This window comes from Centrocercus urophasianus, unplaced genomic scaffold, assembly GCF_019232065.1.
Source record: "Centrocercus urophasianus isolate 14NV4802_14NV808 unplaced genomic scaffold, USGS_Curo_1.0 seq_20, whole genome shotgun sequence".
Lineage (NCBI taxonomy): Eukaryota > Metazoa > Chordata > Aves > Galliformes > Phasianidae > Centrocercus > Centrocercus urophasianus.
In genome coordinates this window covers 9,325,536-9,345,850 of record NW_024884756.1, presented here as the reverse complement: position 1 = coordinate 9,345,850, position 20,315 = coordinate 9,325,536, and the positions used below count along the sequence as shown (strand labels likewise).

The window sequence follows — 20,315 nt, the reverse complement described above, 5'->3', positions numbered from 1 at the left end:
CTAGGGAGTAGAGTTCAATCCAGTCGGTGGCTTTTAATCGGTGGTATCTTTTAGAGCTCAGTCTTTGGGCCAGTTTTTTTTAATGTTTTCGTTACTGGTCTGGATGAGGAGTTGTAGTGCATCCTCAGTAATCTCACAGGAGATACCAAATTAGGTGACACTGTTGATATGTTTGATATTAGCAAAGGCTTAGCAGGGGATCTGGGTAGGCTAGATTGATGGGCCCAGTCTAATCGCGTAACATGTAACAAGGCTAAGTGCCAGATTTATTAAGTGCAGCCAACTGATTGAACTCTGGTTGAGCCCATGAGCCAGTCCTGTTTTAGTTAATAACGTAGGTGTAACTGAGAAGTTTAGTCACAGATTTGTGTGAGGCAAAGATTTCAAAGATATTGTCTTGGAGCAAGTTTTATTTATATCTCCCTCTAGCTAGTATAAGGAGCTAACAATTTCTGCATTGCAACGTACCAGTACAAATTTAGATCCTGTGTTCTACAGGCTTCTCAACAGATAGTATATTCAAACAGTGAATGTTTCTTGGTTCCTCCGATTTAAATTCAAGTAGTTGAATTTGATGTTGAAGACTCAAAATCCGTTTGTAATATCCTAAACTAATCAAAGAAACCTCTTGAAACCTCTGATGTAAGGAGCTTAAATATGTATTTAGTTCTTAACAAGAAACCTTTAAGAAGCACTCATTGGCAAGTTGCATGAAGTAATTTTCTTTTTACATACTGTGTTGAATTATCATTTAAAATTTAGTAGATTAGGGTTTACAGTTTGATAGCTAAAATCTCGTCTTCTCATTTAAAAATACCGCTTCTGTAATCAAAACTCTGCTGTTGCTGTGATGTATTCACGCTCCAGTTCAGCTGGACTTCAAAAAAGTATTTGCATATGCATTTAAAACAACATGTCTTACTCTGTTGCTATTCAGTCAAGTTTTGATGTACGTGCTTGTTATTAAATGTGTGGAATGTAGATGTGTGCTTAAAATAATTCCTGCGTGGTTGGCTGAATGTGAATCTGAGTGGTTTGAGCTTTTGTTACGGTGAAGCCAAACGTAGAATATAAGAGCAGTATCTTTTTCTGAGTAAAAAAATAAAACAATTAGAAGTTTAAATCTGTGCTGAGAATATGGTGCCTTTAGAATACGTATGATACTATGTGTGTCTGCTGGAGGAATAAAGTCGCAAATTACCATACCTATATGTAATGTGCAGTATTTTAGCAAGCATCAAAGTATATTTCTAACAGTTATTCCATATAATTGCTGGAGGGCTGTCTCAGTCTCCTTTTGGGTTCTTTTAATACATTGTTGTTTGTTAGGTCCGTACTAATAAATGCATTCTGATACGCAAAGACTGCTATTAAAAATGAGCAGAAGTGTAGATTCAATGGGTAGTTTATCCCTACCTAAAAATGTTTCCAGTAATTTCAAATTATGTCACGTTAAGATTTTCTTTATCTTCAATTGTGATATCAGTTTTCATACGTGCTGGTGTGTTATTGATCTGTCAAATTGGCCGGATTATTACTAATGCAGCTCTTCTAGAGGCTTTCAGAAAGCATTGTTACAGACTTTCATTTAAACTGGGCCGTGTTAAAGTTCTGTTAAGTGTGCTGCACGGAATGCTTACATGTGTCAGCACAGTTCACTGCCAGTTCGTGAGATTTGAAAGAAGAGTGTAATTTGTATTTCAGTCATAATGAGCAGTGCAGTAACTGACAATATTCTTTATGTTCTTAATTCTAGGGAAGACCTAATCTGAACTGGGCCATCCAGTGCTTTCCTTTCTGAAGTGTGTCTTTATTTCTTTGTATTTATTTCACTATTTTTAAGTTGCTAGCATCCTGCATTTTGCCCAGATTTGCAGCACTTACAGTAGGCTGTTGGGATTGGTTTTCATTGGTCCCAAGATTTGTGCACACTGTATCAACCGTTCCTTGGAGTTTTGTTCAACAAAATATCTAGTAAGGCAATTGTCTTCACATGTTATGTGCTGCAAAAATAGACAGTACCATGCTGCTCCAGGTGAACAAGTTTTTGTATTGCGCATTTCTAAATTTATTAATTTTTCCTAGTAAAAAGTTAGTTTTGAAAGATTAACTATTGGCTGTTCTGGCATTAAATTATATATGTTAATCTTTCCTTTTAATTTCTGTTCTCAGGCTTGTATACAGAAAGTGGGAACACAGGACATGCTTGAATTGGAGCAGAAGTTGGTGGATGCTTTAAATTGTATTGATTTCCTGATAGAGTGTGTCAGCTTTTCGCCAGCAGACATTCGACTGAACAGGAACGTTTTTCAGTGGTTATGAACGAATGCCAGATATCTTTGAAGAGCACAGAAAGATAATTGAGGAGAAAACAGAACAGTTTCAAGATGGTCTTAAGGTTTGTAAAGACATGTAAAAAAACCTTTCTGTTACTGATTTTAAATAACATCTAGAACATGAAATAATATTGGATGGAATAACCTCTTTTATTTTCTCATATATTAAAAAAAGTGTTCAATATATTTTTTTCATAATATTCTTGGTATTAACTAATTTTTGTCTGTTTTCCACTCATTAGTATTTCAGACATGGTTAATTTTAAAATACAAACCACGCATCATATTTTGCTTTCTGAAAGCTCTTTGGTTATAGAATTTTCATTGATGTTGATGAAGGCTCTCTATATGGAATAGTAAAATTCAGATAGCTCCTTTAAAGACATGTTTACGTCTCGAGAAGATCCTTGTAATTGCAGTATATGAAATTTATGTTATAGGTACAAGAAAACAATAATAATAATAAAGTATTAATTTATGTGTGATTTTGCTGTTAGCGTAATGGCAAAAGTCTTCAAACCTGAATTAAGATGTATTTTTGTTGTTTTTTTTTTTTTTAAACATTTTTTTTTCTCTGCTACATTCTTTATTTCATTATATTTACAAGACTCTTACGTTACAGTTTACTACACGAGTACTGGGTTATGTGCACAAGGATTGCTAATTATTGGGTTGCTGATGTGTCAGGGTTACTGCCTGTATAAACATATGCTTTGGCTTTCTTTTGCTCCCTACTCTAATTGAAGTTTTGTCTTAGACAGTAAATATTTGGAGATAGTGAGTTTCTGTGTTCATGAGGTACGTTCAAAGAAGGAGCTTCTAAGTTTCTTTTTGTATTACAAATAAATGTGCAGCATGCACTGCGTTACCTTGGAACTGGTTATTGCTTTGCATGGTCTGATGCTTGGTTTCAGACACTGACCACTACTGGTACCTGCTATGACATGTTTGTGGTCAAGTGGTATATATGAAGAAAAAATCTGTCCTTGAACTGTCTGGCTTTAAGACAAGATACGCCTATGTCTTCTGAAAATGTTTAGCTTTATCTGTCGTTTGATTAAGCAAATCCTATTATTGCATTTCAATCTGTGGTACACCAGTTTCTTCAGTTTAGCTTTCTGTTATTTGCCTGCCAGCTGTGTCCACCACAGCTGAAATTTCTGTGTCTGACTATATCCTATATCCTATGGCAGAGCAGAGGGGAAACCGAAGTCACTTCTGTCATTTAGCCCAATAAGTCACCGCAGCTAATAGTAAAATTCAGGTCAAGTTCTGTAATGTGAGTGGAGCAGATACTAAAGATTTCATATGCTGGATGCTGGATGTCTGCAAGTGTGAAGTAGCCTAATATAGTAAAATCAGAATTATTCGTTATTCCTCCTTTGTACAGAAGATTAACTTCATTATGATTTTTTATTTTTTTTCTTCACATGCTTCAATTAGGTACGGCGTGAACAATTTGTGGAGGATCTGAAAAGCTGTTTTAAGCAGATTGAAGAACTTAGCACATTTGGAGATGTTCAGGAAGTCAACAGAAGAAGGCACAAGCACTGAAAACAAAGTTGGATCTTGCTGCTGAAAAGGTACAGGTTGTAGTCTAAACTAGTCTGGTAGTTTGAATTGTAAGGTTTAATATTTGTGTTTCCAGAGCGAAGAGTTTACTTAGTACGCAGTCACTGATACGTAGCAAAATCATTCCTTATTCATCTCTGAAACATTGTATGCAATTTACAATTTAAACAAAGTTTACTGTATGTAACTAATTGTTACTATATGATCTTAATGGTATAGTACTTTGCAAAGAGGAAAAGTGGATTAAGTCTGTGTAGGTTCACATGGATCTATATTCTGTAAAGTATAAATTCTGATGCTTTTTGTTCCCTCCTGTCTGTTATCACCTCTGTATTGATGCAAATTATAGAATAATGTCCAGATACTGTTTTAAACTTCTGTCTGTACTCATCTATTGATAAGCACAATGTTGAGCTGTCAGAAGGATCGCTTTAACTGCAGTCAGTGGCAGCAGTTGAATAATTGACTAGCTTAGTAACTCAAAACATAGTTTAAAGCTCAGTGAAGATACTAGACAACCTCTGCAATACCCATGACAAGGACTTGATAGCATGTAGAGCTTGGTTTGTATTTCGTACTTCTGTTCTCTCTGCACAGATTGATCAATTTAATGCAGAAGAAGAGTCATTTGGATGGCCAATATCTCAGTACCCTCAGCACAGAACAATCCGGAATGTTCTTGCTCCTTACCTACGTCTCTATGAAATGACTGTTGAATTCAACAGAAAGCACGAGAGCTGGACAGAGGGGTCATTTATGGAAGTGGATCCAGACAAAGTAGAGGGAGATGTAGGAAACTACTGGCACGGATTGTACAAGCTAGAAAAAACTTTCCACAATTCTCCAAGTACTTTAGCACTAACACGGCAGGTTAAATCAAAAGTGGAGGAATTCAAGCACCACATTCCCCTAATTCAGGTGATTTGCAGTCCTGGCTTGCAAGAAAGGCACTGGGAAGAAATATCAAAAATTGCTGGTTTGATTTCTGAATGGGATCAAATGGAGTTCACTTTTCTTGCCTGCAGAGAAACAGGAAGCCATATTTTGTAATCAGTAGACGATATTCAGCTGTTACTGGATGATCACATTGTTAAAACTCAGACTGTGAGAGGCTCTCAATTCATTAAGCATTATGAGAAGAGGATAAGGTAAGCTTTCTGTTTTATTTTCCAATAGAAAGTCACTAAGTGATCTTGCCTAGAAAAAGTGATAGATAATAAAGTTAAAAGATAGTTAATAAAGAATATAGGGCCTTCACTTGTTTTTGTCCTCCTTCAACAGTGAGTTAATCTCATCTTAAAGAGCTAAGGCTTTTGTCTGTGTCAAAGAAAGCATTATTTACTTTTAAGCATGCTTTTTACTTCTGAGTAAAAGTGCCAGTGCATTGGAGAGGCTGCAATACAGATTTGACATGCTCTGGTATTGAAGGCAGCAGATATTCTAACATTGCTTTTGTTTAACCAAATAGTTTAAATTTCAGTTAAAGAAGGAAAGATTTTGAACTAAGAAAATTTAGATTAACCTTTCTACATAAATTTTAAAGCTGCTGAATCTTTTAGCCGTTCATTAAAATGTTAATTAAAAATGTTAGCCTTTTTTAAAGGAGACACAGAAAAATTAAAACAAGACGAATTCTAGGGAAGGAATGGAAGATATTCTTCATTATAATGCAGAAACTTGAAGTCCAGATCTTAGCTTAACATGTTAAAAAATCATGTACTTTTATCTCTGTGCCCTATTTTTAATGTGATTTTTGTCTTCAATAAATCCTTTACTTGCTTCATGAATTTCTCAAACATAGCCATATTGTGGAAGAATAAGATCTGGAATCTAAAGTTTGCCCATAATTATCTAGCTCTGTAAGTACTCCCAAACTCCCATTAGCATCCAAAAAAGCAATTTCAGCACATAAGAAACATGTATGCATACTTATACATATATACACATACATTCCGATAAGTACTAATTTTCTTATTACTACTGCACCGTAGTAAAAGTATTTAGGGAAGAGTTCCTTATTAATGTAAAATGGTTGTCTTTACCTATTTAACTCTAAAATGTGTTTAGGAAAATAGTAAACACACTATGGTAATTTCATCCAAGTTTCAATGTTCTTTTTTTATATTTAGTTTTTTGAAGGTTTTTTTTTTTTTTAATTGGTGGGATTTGTATTAGTACAAAGAATAACTTCTGTATTTGAGATCCAGGTGATTACAGAGTAGTTGCTTTCTCAATAGCCCAACAAACATGTCGAATTCTGGATTCCTGCCTGAGAGTTTTCCAAGTTCCCTGGTTAAAATTTTGGTATAACAAAGTTAACTTTCCTCTTGGAAAGCTGCATTTGTCTCTGCCTTTGGTAAAAGGAAGATCGCTATGCAAGATATACAAATGACAGTGCCTAGAAGATGAAAGAGGGACTTAGGATGTGGAGAAGATACATGGAAGAGTAGCTGTTGGTTAGAATCTCTAGCAGGTAAATGGATGAATTGGGAAGTATATTTTCACATGTATCATTTTACTGTATTCTCTACAGCCCACCATGTATGATGGTCTTGTTGAGAAAATTAGTGTATTGTTTTGTACAGTACATATTTCAACAGCATGCTCTTCTAAAATATTTCTATCTGCACTGCCCAGTGATATGAGAATTGCAAAATGATGTGCTGTTTTTACAAAGAATTATTTCAAATTGTCTGTGTCAGTGAATTAGAAATACTGATGACATCAGAGAATTGATAATACCATGTCTGTGATACTGGTGAGGTAGTGAAAATTATCAAATTATGCTACCAATGATTGTAAATAGTGCAGAAAAACTGAGAAGAAAAAACTGAGAAGAAAACTCAGAAAATTGGTAAATGAGTGAAGACGGAATAACTGCTGAATAATGGAATTGTGTACATATATTGATGTGCAATAATATTGATGGATAATTTTGATATCACCAAAAATGTTCGACACACATTTGTAATTTGAATTCAGAAATAAGTGATGCTTTAAGTGCCTTATATTGGCTATTTATTACTTGACTTCTTTTAATTAAGACAAAATGGCTTCCTAGGACAATATCTACATGTTTATGGCTTAATATTCAAGATTATGTTAGTTTCATGGCTTTCTTTTGCACCTAGCACACAATTAGACATAGCAATCTGGGCTTTTGTGTATGCCAACAACCTGACTAAATACTCAGTTTCTCTGAACTGAATTGAACTTGTCCATACATACTACGTGCTAAAGTGCGTGCTCTGTTCATTTGCTGGTACTGTTAGTCTTCTTACTGGATTAATTTCATCTATGAAATCCTACAGTCAACCTTACAAAAATACGTAGTTTAAATACACACAGATGATTCTGTTGCAGAAACAAGTGTGGATGTTTTAATGCAGGAAACCAGGTGAGATGAGTGTGATACTCCGTTGCAGTAATAAAACTTAGGCCTGCTGAATATACAAGTTGCCAAAAAGGTCTCAGCAGTGTGGGAGGAGTGTTCTGGTAGTATCAATCCATGCATTTGAACTTACACTGTTTCACAGGGAATGGGAAGGAAAGCTGTTGTTACTGCAGGACATCCTGGATGAATGGCTGAAGGTTCAGGCTACGTGGCTTTATTTGGAGCCAATTTTCAGTTCTCCTGACATCATGGCTCAGATGCCTGAGGAAAGCAGGCAATTCAATACTTTTTTTAAAACATGGAAAGACTTGATGAGATCAGTTTTTCAGGTAAGTGTCCATGTCTTAACAATATGGGTTGAATCTATAGGACGTACAAGAAAATTGCTTCTTGTAGCACAGTACTCAGTTTTCTGTTTCTTAGCTCCATTTCTTAGATTCTTTTTAAAATGATTTTGTAGAATTGTTTCATACTGAATCATAGAAGCACTGCTTGGGAGGGATCACTGGGGTTCAAAGTGGAACACTTGCCAGCACTAGATCAAGCCAGCCACAAACTTCCAAGGACAGGGAATCTTTGGAGATAACTTCCAGAGACTTTGATGCTGTGCGTTGTAATGTCTAAGCTGAGAGCCCCATGCAAATATCTGTACCTGTTGCTCCTTGTTGTCCATTTGTCACTATGGAGAAGAGCTTGGGTCTGTGGCGTTTTCCGTTGGTTGGTTGCTGTTTTATTTTTGTTCTGATTTGTTCTTCGATTGCACTTCGAGTAGTTCCAGGCTCCAGTTAAATTTTACATTAGTTTTCTTCTCATCCTTTCTTTCCTGCTGCATGTACGCTTTCTTCTCCCTCAGCCCCTCATGCTCTTTCTTTCTTCCATCTTATGATGTAGAAGAAAAATCAGAAACTTATCAAGCTAATGTGAAATCAGCAGTGCTCACTCTAGGGAAGAATCAGGTAAAAATAGTAATAATAAAAAGGCAAGAATTTCAGAGATGTGTTGTGCAATAAATTTGTATATGTTTTATCTGCTGAATTGTCTTCTTAAAGAATACCTTCTAATTTATTTGGTGCTAAAAAACAATATTTGGTGCTAATCAATTGTGAATTATTTTTGAATGTGATATATCTTATCACTGGTAGAAAACAATATTTTTTTGTTTGTGCAGGGGCTTATAAATGCCAAAAGAGTAGTTTAATGAACCAAATCTTATTTTCTCTAAACAAGTGTGCCTTATGTTCCAGTAGATGGCACTCTATTTCCACAAATACTCTGTTTCTATTTTATGTCTTGGGTATTGTTCCTCAGTCAATTGGAATGGTCTTTCTTAAATAATAATGCAAACTTGAGTCTGCTTTTTTTTTGCATTTATACGTGGCTGTGTATTAAAATTGTGAGAGGAATCAAAATGCTTCCTTTATTTCCTTAGCTATCCCTCACCAACTTGAATAATCATTTATTAGCAATTCATTAAAACTACTGAATTTAAGCAAAGTGTTAATGAGGATTAAAGGATTTATTTTCCACTTGTCTTAAGTAAATAAGTAAATAAGATCACACAAAAACTAGAATACAGAAAAGCGTTTGTGTTTCTTTTGAGGAAGAAGGAAAAGAAAGAAATTCAAGGCTGCAACCTGTGATATGTTAAAAACGATACTTGAAAACTAAAGCTAGTAATGTCCTTTTAGATGGGTATTAGAACTGTTTTCATACACTTCATTTATAGTTTTTGTGACACAGTTTTTTTTTTCCCTCAAATCGATAAAAAACAGAACTGAAGTTTTGAATGACTCAGGATGGGGGCATTCCCTTTTTCTCCTTCATGCCTTAGCAGAGCTGTAAATAGGAATTACATGTTGAGAAACAAAACGTTTGGGTTTTTTTCCTCACTTAACTTTTTTTTTCCATATGAAAGAATAACCAAATAGAAAGAATCCATGTTTGGTGCTGGCAACATGGCTTTGATTTTCTCCACCAGCTGCGCTTAGAAACATGCTAAGAAAGGAAGCAATTCCTTTTTCTGTTTCACTGGTTATGCATTACAACGTGTTTTATAAAACAGATGATTAACTGCATTTGCGTGCTGACAGATTAATTACCTATGTATAGATGAGAAATATGAGCACTCAATTTCCTTTGTTCTGTTTTGGTATGATGCAAGAGGGAAGTAACAGAAGGTAAATGTATTTCATGTTGAAGAGAACACTGCTTCTTACGTCAGAGGGCCACAACCTATGAGGATTAATTAGATAAGCATACAGTTGTGTTTTTTGTTGTTGTTTATTTGTTTTCGGTAGATTAGAAGCATATTTGCATTATGAGCAGGGAACTGAACCAAAGCTAAATGCAAACTGCAAATCATTTCAGAACGTTACGAGTTTTTGAACTGTAGCTGAGTTTGGAATTTGTTATTGAATGCTCCCAACTGAGGCTGAACAGCAGTCAGGACGGTAGATCAGAGATGCGTTGTTGCTCTGTGAGGAATTAATTTCTCATAGAAACATTCTGGGCTTTGCACAGCAGTCTGTCCTGTCTCTCTTCATCTGTCACTGCAGCATGACCAACCCTTCTGCACTGTGATACTGTGTAATTCTGCAAGCCCCACCAGGAACTTTTTTTTGAATGAGACATTGTGTTTTGTGACAAAACTGCTCCTACTGGAAATAGTTGGGCTGCATCTTTGATTTTTACTCTTACTGCTGCATTATTCTACAGCCAGTTGTTCTTACATGTCCTTCACAGATTGATTAGCCTGAAATAGTCCCTACTAATTTCTTTGGTGTTTCTCGTTGTTAAGTTCATTGTGTACTTACATTTTTTTCCCCTTTACCCCGGTCATGTGTAGTATATAGTACTCTTACAGGTACAGACTCACTGGACAGAGCCTAAGATTCCTAGTTACTCTGTTTCCTTCTCTTCTGTGGCCTCAATCAAATTCCAGGGAAATGCAGGTGGTAAAGGAAAAGCTATTGAAGTGTGTTCCCAGACTAATCACTTCGCCTTCCCTTCCCGTGATGTTGTAGAACTTTATGCATTGCAACAAGAGTAAGCTTGAATCAGTTGAATGGTCAGCGAGTCAGGTAATATAAACCAGTACGGGCCTGAACAGTGCAGTGCTGGGATAAATTCAGTCATACGTGAACCCACAACAGGTTCTAAGTAGAAACATTTGTTTGGTCTGACTTCCACTGTCATAAATCTGCACATCTGGATTTCCTACCTGGAAATGTCTCTTCTCTCATTTTGCTGCAAAAATTCCATACTTGGTGAGTGGCTTAAAATGTTAATGGAAATTAGGCTGGAAATTGATAGGTCACAAGCTATATATTAAATGCCAGGGTTTGATGTTCAGACAACTGTATTTCTTTCAAACTTGCGTTTTAGCTTGATAATCTTCAGGTCATTTGCAAAACCTTTTAACTTTATTATTATTTTTTTAAGTAATTGAAGCAACTTTCAACTCATGCAATATATATTTCTTTAAGCACATATGTTCTTTTCACTGAAGGTGTTAATTTGAAAGGCAGTAGCTGAGGGATATATGTTGTTATCTACTCAGTGTAAAAATGTAAGGAACTGTTTATCAAGCAGTGTATCTTAGTATGTGTTATTCAGATGCTATTGTAAAAAAAAAAATAATTGTGATTCTTCTAAAGAATCTGTAACTCTATATTAGCAAAAATCTTTAAAGATGTCTTTAGTTAGTAATCATTAGGATAAGAGAATGCCTTTTTTAGAGCATATCACTAGTTAATGTTAGTACTGAAGTCCTATAGACAGCAGCAGTGCTGCCTACTTGCAATTTTGCCATCTCAACTCAGGATCTTATGTATAGAAGTATTTTACATGAGAAAAGAGATGATTTTTTTTTTACATTGGAATTTTACAGATTACCAGATGAAGTGTGTGTCAGTATTGTTGCCATACAAGTATACTTAAAAATCTGTCACAATCTTTTGCTGGTTCATTTTTCTTAATTATATGGGTATGATTATGGGGTGGATTGCTGTTGGTTCAACAAAATGACAGAAATCACTCTGATGAATTGATTATGTTTTGAAAATCATTTTCAGAAATAGCAAATGTAGTTTAATGCCAACTGCCTGTTTTTCCAGTGAAACCAGAAACTGAAGATTATAAATTGTAATTCTGGCAATTACAGAGTAAAGAAAAGTATGAAATAAAGTTTAATTTTGCTCAAGACTTTACTGCTTTCTGTGTGAGTAGACATGAATGTTTTTATCGGGTTTGATTTCTCTTTCAGGACAAACATGTGCTGGCAGTGGTAACAATAGACAAGATGTTGGAAAAACTGAGGAAGTGCAATGAATTTCTGGAGATAATTCTCAAGGGACTTAATGAATACCTAGAGAAGAAGCGCCTGTTTTTCCCAAGATTCTTTTTTTTATCTAATGATGAACTCCTTGAGATTCTTTCAGAGACCAAAGATCCTACCCGGTACCGTAGTATTTAGTAGATGCATTTGTGACTCGTTGTGCATGCAGACAGGCTTGCCATATTGTTTCTCTGTTTCTCTATAAGTTGTTTTTTTTTCCCCCTGCCAACCATGGCGTTAAGAATGTACTAGGTGGGATTTTGTATTAGGCAAATGCAGAGTGATTTTTAATGCAAGTAATTGAATTCTTCTTTGTTTCCTAAACTAGTAACCTTTCTGTACACAGTTTTTCAGAAAATTCAAGAGTCCAATTAATAATTCATAGTGAAATTAGCATACTGTGTTGTTTTATTCCCAGTGGAAAATTGAACATCAGGTAGGATCCATACACTGCAGTTTTATTCCCATTGTTCAGATCTGATAGCGTCCAGTGCAAGGCCATGCAAGGATAAGAATTAAAATAATGAACAACCTTCTAATTACTAAGAAATATTAATGCAGTGCAATTAATAGGGTTGTTTTACTTAAATTCATTAATATTTACAATAGTTCTGTGGAAAGATTTAAATAATGAAACTTTATGCACTTTAGATGGATTAACTGTTAAAGAGAGGATTCCTATTTGTCTTTTTTGGGTTATATATTACAGAAAACGTAAGGAATATTGTACATCTTTAACTGGTCCTCTCAAAGTCATGCACTGGGCATCTTGTAGGTGTAATACAAAAGAACTACTGTTGAGGATAATAATTTTATTAATAAGCTTAAAACGACCTTTAATTTCTTCGGAAGTATTTTTTGTGAAAAGTTAGATCTACTTTTCTAAGGTTGGAAAGGAAACAATGGCAGAAGCTGTTCAATACTAGTTTTGTTTTCTAGAGTACAGCCTCACCTGAAAAAGTGTTTTGAAGGAATTGCAAGAGTGGTGTTTACTGATGTGTTAGATATTACACACATTAAAAGTAGTGAAGGAGAGACTGTGAAACTCACGCAGACCATTTCAACCTCTGAAGCTAGAGGTCAAGTTGAAAGATGGCTCCTTGAACTGGAGGCAGCTATGCTGAATTCTGTCCACAAGGTAACAAATCATAAAGCTTTTATTTTTCTCTGAAGCATGAAAAAATAGTAAGGTGATTGATGTGTAGCTGTTCAAAGTTTGAAAGTACTTAGTTGTGGCAGTTGTGCTGTGTGTCCAGCACAAAAACAGCTACGTTTAGGACATGAGAAAATGACTCATAGAATGCAAGGAAACAGCCTCAAGTTGTGCCAGAGGAGGTTTGGATTGCATATCAGGGAGAATTTCTTCATGGAAAAAGGGGCAATGCATTGGAATGGGCTACCCAGGACAGTGACGGAGTCTGCATCCCTGGAAGCATTTAACAAATGTGTCTGTGGTGCTGTGGGATGTGGTTTGGCGATAGACTTGGTAGTTAGGTAGGTGACTGGACTTGATCTTAAAGGTCTTCTCCAACTTAAATGGTTCTGTGGTATTTTGTCCTGGTGTTGGAGTGTTGGGAGGCATAAGCAGTAAAGTTCATGGAAACTCATGCTTGAAGTTAAGCAGATATCAAGTAGTCTGTTGAATTAAGGCATTTAAGCCTAATATCTTCTGAAGGCAGAAAGCCACCTTGATTACATGTCACTTCAACTGCAATTTGACTTGTCCTTTATCAGTGATTATGAGTAGTACCAAGTATTGATGTATTTAGGCGTATTTGTTTTCGATATTTCTGGACCTCATTTCCAAATGAAGTTATTTAGTTATTCCTTAGGCTATTGTCATTTAGCCTTGATTTCTTCTGTTAACATTCACGTATACCGGAATCATTTTTTATTCTTTGCACAGCATGAGCATTAAAACCATGAATTCAGTCTATTAAGATTATACCTTTAAAAAAACAAAAACAACAACTAATCTGATATCAGTTTTCTGGATTTATAATGCTCTAAATTTCTTAAAAATGAAAAACACTTGACGAAAGGATTCTTTTGTCAGAGATCGTTCTATGCGTGGGGTGTGGTATGAAAGGACAAGATTCAAGAGAAAGTATGCCCTTATTTTTTAATACTCCTTTTAACATTCCTCTTAATTCTGACTACCTCAGTCAAGATTCTGAACCCTTTTCAGATTGTATTGTTGGAGTATCCACAAGATCACATCATCACGTCATAAATTTAGCTATCTGTCATTTTCTTTGTTTCTCTTCAATGTAAAGTGAGGTAATCAAATGTACATGCTTCTGATACTGTTGTACAGTATTACAGTTTAATTATACTAATGGTGTATCGGCAAATGGAAGTGACTAAATTTACCTGCTTGGTGCATGTGAGTAAGAAGTGGCCAAGCACCATTTGTCTGCATTCACTCTTGATTTTTAAACTTTTGTAATGATCTGAAACACGTAATATTTGTGTAGTTGTGGTGTCAATGCAGATACATTTTTTCCGTAGTGGTTTATTCATGCTATTCTGTGTATAAATTGTTGAAAGTAAAGAGATTTGGAAGTGCAGGATGTACAGCAGGTTTTCATCCAACTCGTGTTACACTGATTTTCTGAGGAGACATCTAAATTTTCTTAAGCTTTTGCCTTACTCTTACTTAATTTTGTTAATGGAAGAAAAAAATACAAAATGTTGGGGACTGAAAGATTTTCCTAAGTTTAGATTTCATTGGGATTATCCTTAAGTGGTGTAATAACCAGATTTATCATTCTGTTACTAGAAAACATACATGAAGTTAGATATAAGTTTAAATAATATGAAATGCAAAATCCAAAGCTCTGTATTTATAGCAGAATAACTGTATTTTAAAAAGACTTTTCAGTTTGGGTTGTTCGTTCTAACTAAGCTGTATTTACAATTGTTGTCTAGTTTCATTATAGATGGAGTTAGAAAATTTTATGTTTTCAGTGCCCTGAATGTGTTGTGAAATTAGTCCTCAGAAATTTTTTGTGATCACTTGGTTCATGTTATCACATTCTCATTTTTTTAATCTTGGAAGGATTTTCTTGCAGGATGTCAATGTCATAGAGTTAGAGTTGAGGCTGGTTTATTTTTGATTCTTAGTACTGCAACCTAACCTAAATTCTAAAGCTAAACATTACTTATTTTCATATGTGGCTACCACGTGCTTCTATCCTATGTAGGTCATTCAGGATGCAATTGAAGCTTATCCCAAAACTGCACGTGTTGACTGGGTACAAGAGTGGCCTGGACAAACTGTTCTTTGTGTATCCCAAACTTTCTGGACGATGCAGGTAGAGATGTCTATTAGAAATGGCCAGAAGGTAAGACTATTCACTGTATATTTAAATTTTGTGCAATTGGTGTAACGCAGTGATGAATCCAACCTTTAGTTATCTTTTTGAATGAGTAGCTGCTCAGTGTAATAATTAATCCTTTTAATACCTACTTTGAAGGTACACTTGAGCTGTGATTCTTGAAGACTTTGAAGTTAATATTTTCTTTTGAATGTAGGCATGCTTCAGCACACTATCAGAATACATTCTGTATAGCTTAACATGTATATTATATGTTTCTGTGAAAACAGGTCATTGGTGTATTCAGATACTATTAACTAGCATGGATAGTCTCTGTCTGTAACTTAGCTCAGCTTCCTACACGTTCAGTACTTGTTATAAATATGGGCTAGCACTAGCAGAGGATAAGTACCGTCTTCACTCTTGTGAAACAATGAGTGCATGGTTGATACAGAACATGTTATCTGTTTGTTAGGTGGTGAGAAGAAAGGTACCGAAGGCATTGAATTAAGATTCAGGATTTGTGTTTTGCAAAATCTTTCCTCTGTTTCATCAGTAAGGATTGCTATTACCTGCTGTATTTGGAAATGTTCCAGACTTGTTACTAGATATGTGTTATCATCTGAGGCAACTAGATTTTCATTCTCTGATGTTAGGAGAGAAAGGAGCATCAGGATTTACATAAAACAGTATCTTTGGCACTTCATAATACTTTCTCTTACCAACTTTTGCGATGTGATGCTATGAACTGGAGAAACATCTGCAGTATTTGCGTTTTGGTGTTCTTGCTGTTCATAACACAAACTTGCTGTTATAACACAAACACAAACTTAAACCTACTCTTTAGTCTATATATGGAGGAGTACTTCAAGGCCATATAATGCCACTTATTCACAAGTGGAATCAATGGCTTCTGATGATAGTGGGCATTTCAAGAAGCTTTATTTCTCAGATATACAGGAGAAAAAAAAAGCTTCTGAGTGGACAGAACTGAAGGAAGAAGAGAACAGTATTTCTAATACAAGGAATAAGTCTTGCCATAGACTGGAAGATTTGAAAAATATTTGAAAAGAATTTGTTTTTCTAGTAGTAAAGGAGATCCTCAGTTCTCTTGGGAAAGAAGGAAAGCTTCTACATACTGCACCATTTATCTTCTCTTGGTGAAAGTCTTTCAGGAAGGAGAAACAAAAATTCTAACCTTAGAGATTTTAAATCCAGCATAAAATCCAGAGACTTTAAAGCCAGCATAATCTTAAGAGGTTGTTAGTGAATAAAGGTAAGAAGTTAAGGAATGATTAAATTCATTTGGTTTTGGGAATGTTTGTTACGGAATTCTGAGCCTAGACAGGGCTCTTGTCTAGGCTGTGTTAAGTCTTTTCTATACCAGGATATTCAGGGAAACCTGTCACTTCTGTAGGCTTTACTCAAATTCTTTTGTGCTGATAGTTCTGCCCATCTGGCCCCAGCCCAAGAATCTTCATTTTGATGCAGAAAGAGACTTGTATGTAGTGCAAGACTGGGAGGGGGTTTGCACCTCCTGACAGTCTGCCACAAATCTTGGACAAGGAGAACTCTCAGTCTCAGAACATTCAACATTCTTTATCTGTACTATTTCTATTTTGTATTAAAGAATATGAAACGTAACAGTCCCTGACCATATGAGAGGCATTCTGTGTGATGCTGATCCTGGCCAAATTAACGGTATCCTACCTACAGCATCATGTTTTGCTGACATCAAAGGCACTCTGTGCATACGGTGACAAAACATTTCTTTTTTTAACAGAAGCTCTTCAGTGTTTTCTGGGACATGACACCAGTCTCATTTAAATCATTTCTTATGATTAAAAATTTACTCATATACACATGCATACATACACAGGCATATACACAGGATTCTTTTCAGCTTTTTTTAGTTGTTTCCAACAGATAACTGTATAAAGGTACGAGTTTTTTATTAAAACAAATAGTGAGGTAAGATGTGTAGAAACAAAACTGTTTCATAAATTTACAGAGTAGTATTTGGTGGAATGCTTTCATTTTCAGTGGAGCATATAGTCAGAAGTGCAGTAGTAAAGAGTGGTACTGAAATGGGAGATGAGAACATACTAGTATCTAGGTTTTTACAAGTTTGCTTGGTGAAAGCTTGGTGGTAAGCAGATGGATTTTTATCCCGGACTTGAGTGGTGTGTTTTGGATGCTGCCTGATTGGAACTTCTGAAGCAACTCATAATATTGAAGTGATTTTGAACTTTTTTTGCTTCTTTATATTCGTAAATTAAAAATAAGTAATTTTAAGTGGATGATTTAATCAAGCTTAGTGTTTAGGAAATAGTTAGCTGGGGTGAGAGACCTGAAAATAAGAAAAATTCATTGGTGGTTACTGCTGCCAGAGTATGCAAAGATGAACAACGTTCTAGTGTGGAGAAAAATCTAAACCAGATGTAGGTAAGTTTTTCTCCAGACAAATAGCAGAAATTTCTAACTTTTCTGTAAGGATTCAGAGCAATCAAGCTTACTGTGGACTTTCAGTGAATGCAGCTTCCTGAAAGAGCATGCATTTGAGTGCAAAAGATACGGATGTCTAAGTGGCAAACTCTGTTTGCAGGTTCCGATGTCTTTCTTTTTAATTTCAGCTTAGTGAGGCACTTATCACTTCTCAGTATTGATGTAAGTGCTTTCCTCAAATTGGACCTTTCCTATTTACTGCAACCTATGAGAATGAAAAGGATTATAACTGGATTGTTCCTAACTACTGTAGAGCTTAAAGGTTTTTTTCTAGTACTGTGATGTTCCTTAAGCATAGAAAATGTATTGTATACATACAAGCTAGTCCTTAAAATATGTGTCACATATAGGCCAGTCGTTAAAATATGTGTTATTTTCTTAATGTGAAATTTACCAAAAGCTAAGGAGTAATTCATGTATTTCAGGAAGAAATAAGTTATGCTGTTTTGTCTCCTGAGATGTGTCATTGATGTTTCCATGTATTGTTCTGTAACATTAAAAATCTTTTATCAAATAGATAAAAGCCCTATTGAACTATGTCTGTGAATGATAGTTTATTGTTGTAATAGTGAGAAGGAATATTTTGATACAGAAAAAGAAGAGTAATATAAGGAAAAAAATCCTCATGCCTTAGATTAACCCTGCAGTTACCTAACTTGTAAAAATTTTCCCAGGCACTAGAGGATTTTCTGGAACAGAATAACAGACAGATAGAGGACATTGTCACCTTGGTGCGAGGAAAGCTGTCTAAGCAGAATCGTGTGACGCTTGGAGCACTTGTTGTGCTTGATGTTCATGCTAGGGATGTCCTTGCATCTCTAGTAAGCAAGAAAATCAAAGATGAGAATGACTTTGAATGGCTAAGTCAGCTTAGATACTACTGGGAGGTAAGTGAAACCTCTCAATCTTATTAGAAGGTAATTTCCATTCATAGCTTTTCGATTTCTGCTTGCTTGCTGATACAGAGAATAGTTACTCTGATGTGATAATTTCTGCTGATAAGAATATACCTTTAACTGATAATTCTGTGGATTGCTAACTAAAGTGTCCAGTAGCCAAATACAATCCGTTTCTAATTAAAATCTCATCACTGCTGAATCTCAGAATGTTGTCTGAATCGGCAGCAGAGATTGCTGTTGTTCAAACACTGATTTTTATTATTAACACTATTTATTATTGTTTCTGAAGAGTAAAAAGTGGTTTAGGGATGACAACTAAAGATTTTAATCTGATGTCAATATTATTTTATGTGTTACTTGGAAAAATAGCAACGTTTATACTGTGTGGTGGTAGCATACAGTATATTTGCATTTGTCAAGACAGCATTTCCCAATTTACGGAAGACATCGCACCTAAAATTAAAATGTGTTTTGTTGCCGTATTAGAGTCATCAAGTTGACTGCAAATTCAGCTGTTGGTCATTGGAGCTCCTGAAGCAAGTCTAGTATAGGGCTGCTAAAATATTTATGGGACTGGAGCATCTCTGATAAGAGGAATGGCTGAAAGAATTAGGCCTGTTCAGCTTGTAGAAAGCTCGGAGAGATCTGATCCGTATACATAAGTATCTGAAAGGAGGATGACAAGAGGATGGGGCCAGACTGTCCTCAATGGTGTGCTCAGTAACAGGATGAGAGGAAATGGGCAGAAACTGAAACGCAGGAAGTTCTGACTGAACACGGGGAAAATGCTTTGTTGTGAGGCTGACTGAGCTCTAGAACAGGTTGCCCAGAGAGACTGTTGAGTCTCCTACTCTGGAGATATTTAAAAGCTGTCTGGATACAAGCCTGCTTAGTATGCTGTAGGGGACGGAGAAGAGAGGTTGGCTTAGAATGATAGGCTGAAGTCCCTCCTGCCTCAACCTTCCTGCAATCCTGAGATACAATTACTTCTGTTTGAGAAAGGCCTTCATCTTTCTAAGTAGCCGAACAATGCCATTTTAACTCAGCAATATGGTTGGTAGGGCTTTTTTCTCGATAGAAGTTAATGGAAAAATGGTTTTGTGTTCATACTTTACTGTCTCTTAAATGGTGATATTTTTATTTAATTGAACCACAAGCTGTCTCAGAGCAATGAACCAATTGTTTTAAAAGGGTTGTGCTCATCTACAAAGTTGAGGAATACTGTGCTGTCTTTTCTCTTTGTGTAATCATTTCACCTATGAAGTCAGTGCCTTATTTTCTTAGGAAGGACATCTTCAAACAAGAATGATCAATGCTGGACTGAGATATGGATATGAATATCTTGGCGATATACCTAGGCTGGTTATTACTCCACTTACAGACAGGTGCTACAGGTAAAAGCACTTGTTACTAAATGTTCTGTGCTTGCAAGAATCTACTTAGTTGAGATATTTTAGTCCTAAATTAGGTGACTCCAGGATTTTATCTTTGATGTTCTAATACGCATAATTAGAAGTGTTGTAATTGATTAGAATTCATCCTGTATGAATATTTTGATTTAAATTTCTAATAAATTTAATCTTTTGTAACACTGTGGTTAGTGATAAATGGATAGTAAGCTATGGTTTTTTTTTTGTTTGTTTGTTTGTTTTTAACTTTTAGCGAACTTAAAGCATCTCTATGTATTTGTGGACTACAGTTACCAGGAGCACGCAAACTGTACAACCTGAGGGAAATTTAGACATTAAACAAGTTTTGAGAGTTTCTGGGAGAAGTTGGAGCAGCTAGAAAAATAGCATAAAATTGTTACAACTTTTTTTTTTCCTTCTATTTTGTTTTCAGAACCCTATTTGGTGCGCTACATCTACATCTTGGAGGTGCTCCTGAAGGTCCTGCAGGAACTGGAAAAACAGAAACGACAAAAGATTTAGCCAAGGCTGTAGCTAAGCAGTG

General features: G+C 35.6%; 1 protein-coding gene across 1 annotated transcript in view; it reads left to right on the top strand.

Annotated features, from left to right (window-relative positions):
• Positions 1–20,315, top strand: part of DNAH7 (dynein axonemal heavy chain 7) — a 102,107-nt gene that overhangs the window by 17,882 nt on the left and 63,910 nt on the right. The window contains 12 exon segments of the mRNA XM_042822371.1: positions 2,173–2,316; positions 2,318–2,398; positions 3,780–3,867; positions 3,870–3,919; positions 4,506–5,056; positions 7,445–7,631; positions 11,567–11,760; positions 12,578–12,776; positions 14,845–14,985; positions 18,138–18,350; positions 19,647–19,756; positions 20,205–20,301. Of these exon segments, the coding sequence (XP_042678305.1) occupies positions 2,173–2,316; positions 2,318–2,398; positions 3,780–3,867; positions 3,870–3,919; positions 4,506–5,056; positions 7,445–7,631; positions 11,567–11,760; positions 12,578–12,776; positions 14,845–14,985; positions 18,138–18,350; positions 19,647–19,756; positions 20,205–20,301 (2,055 nt within the window).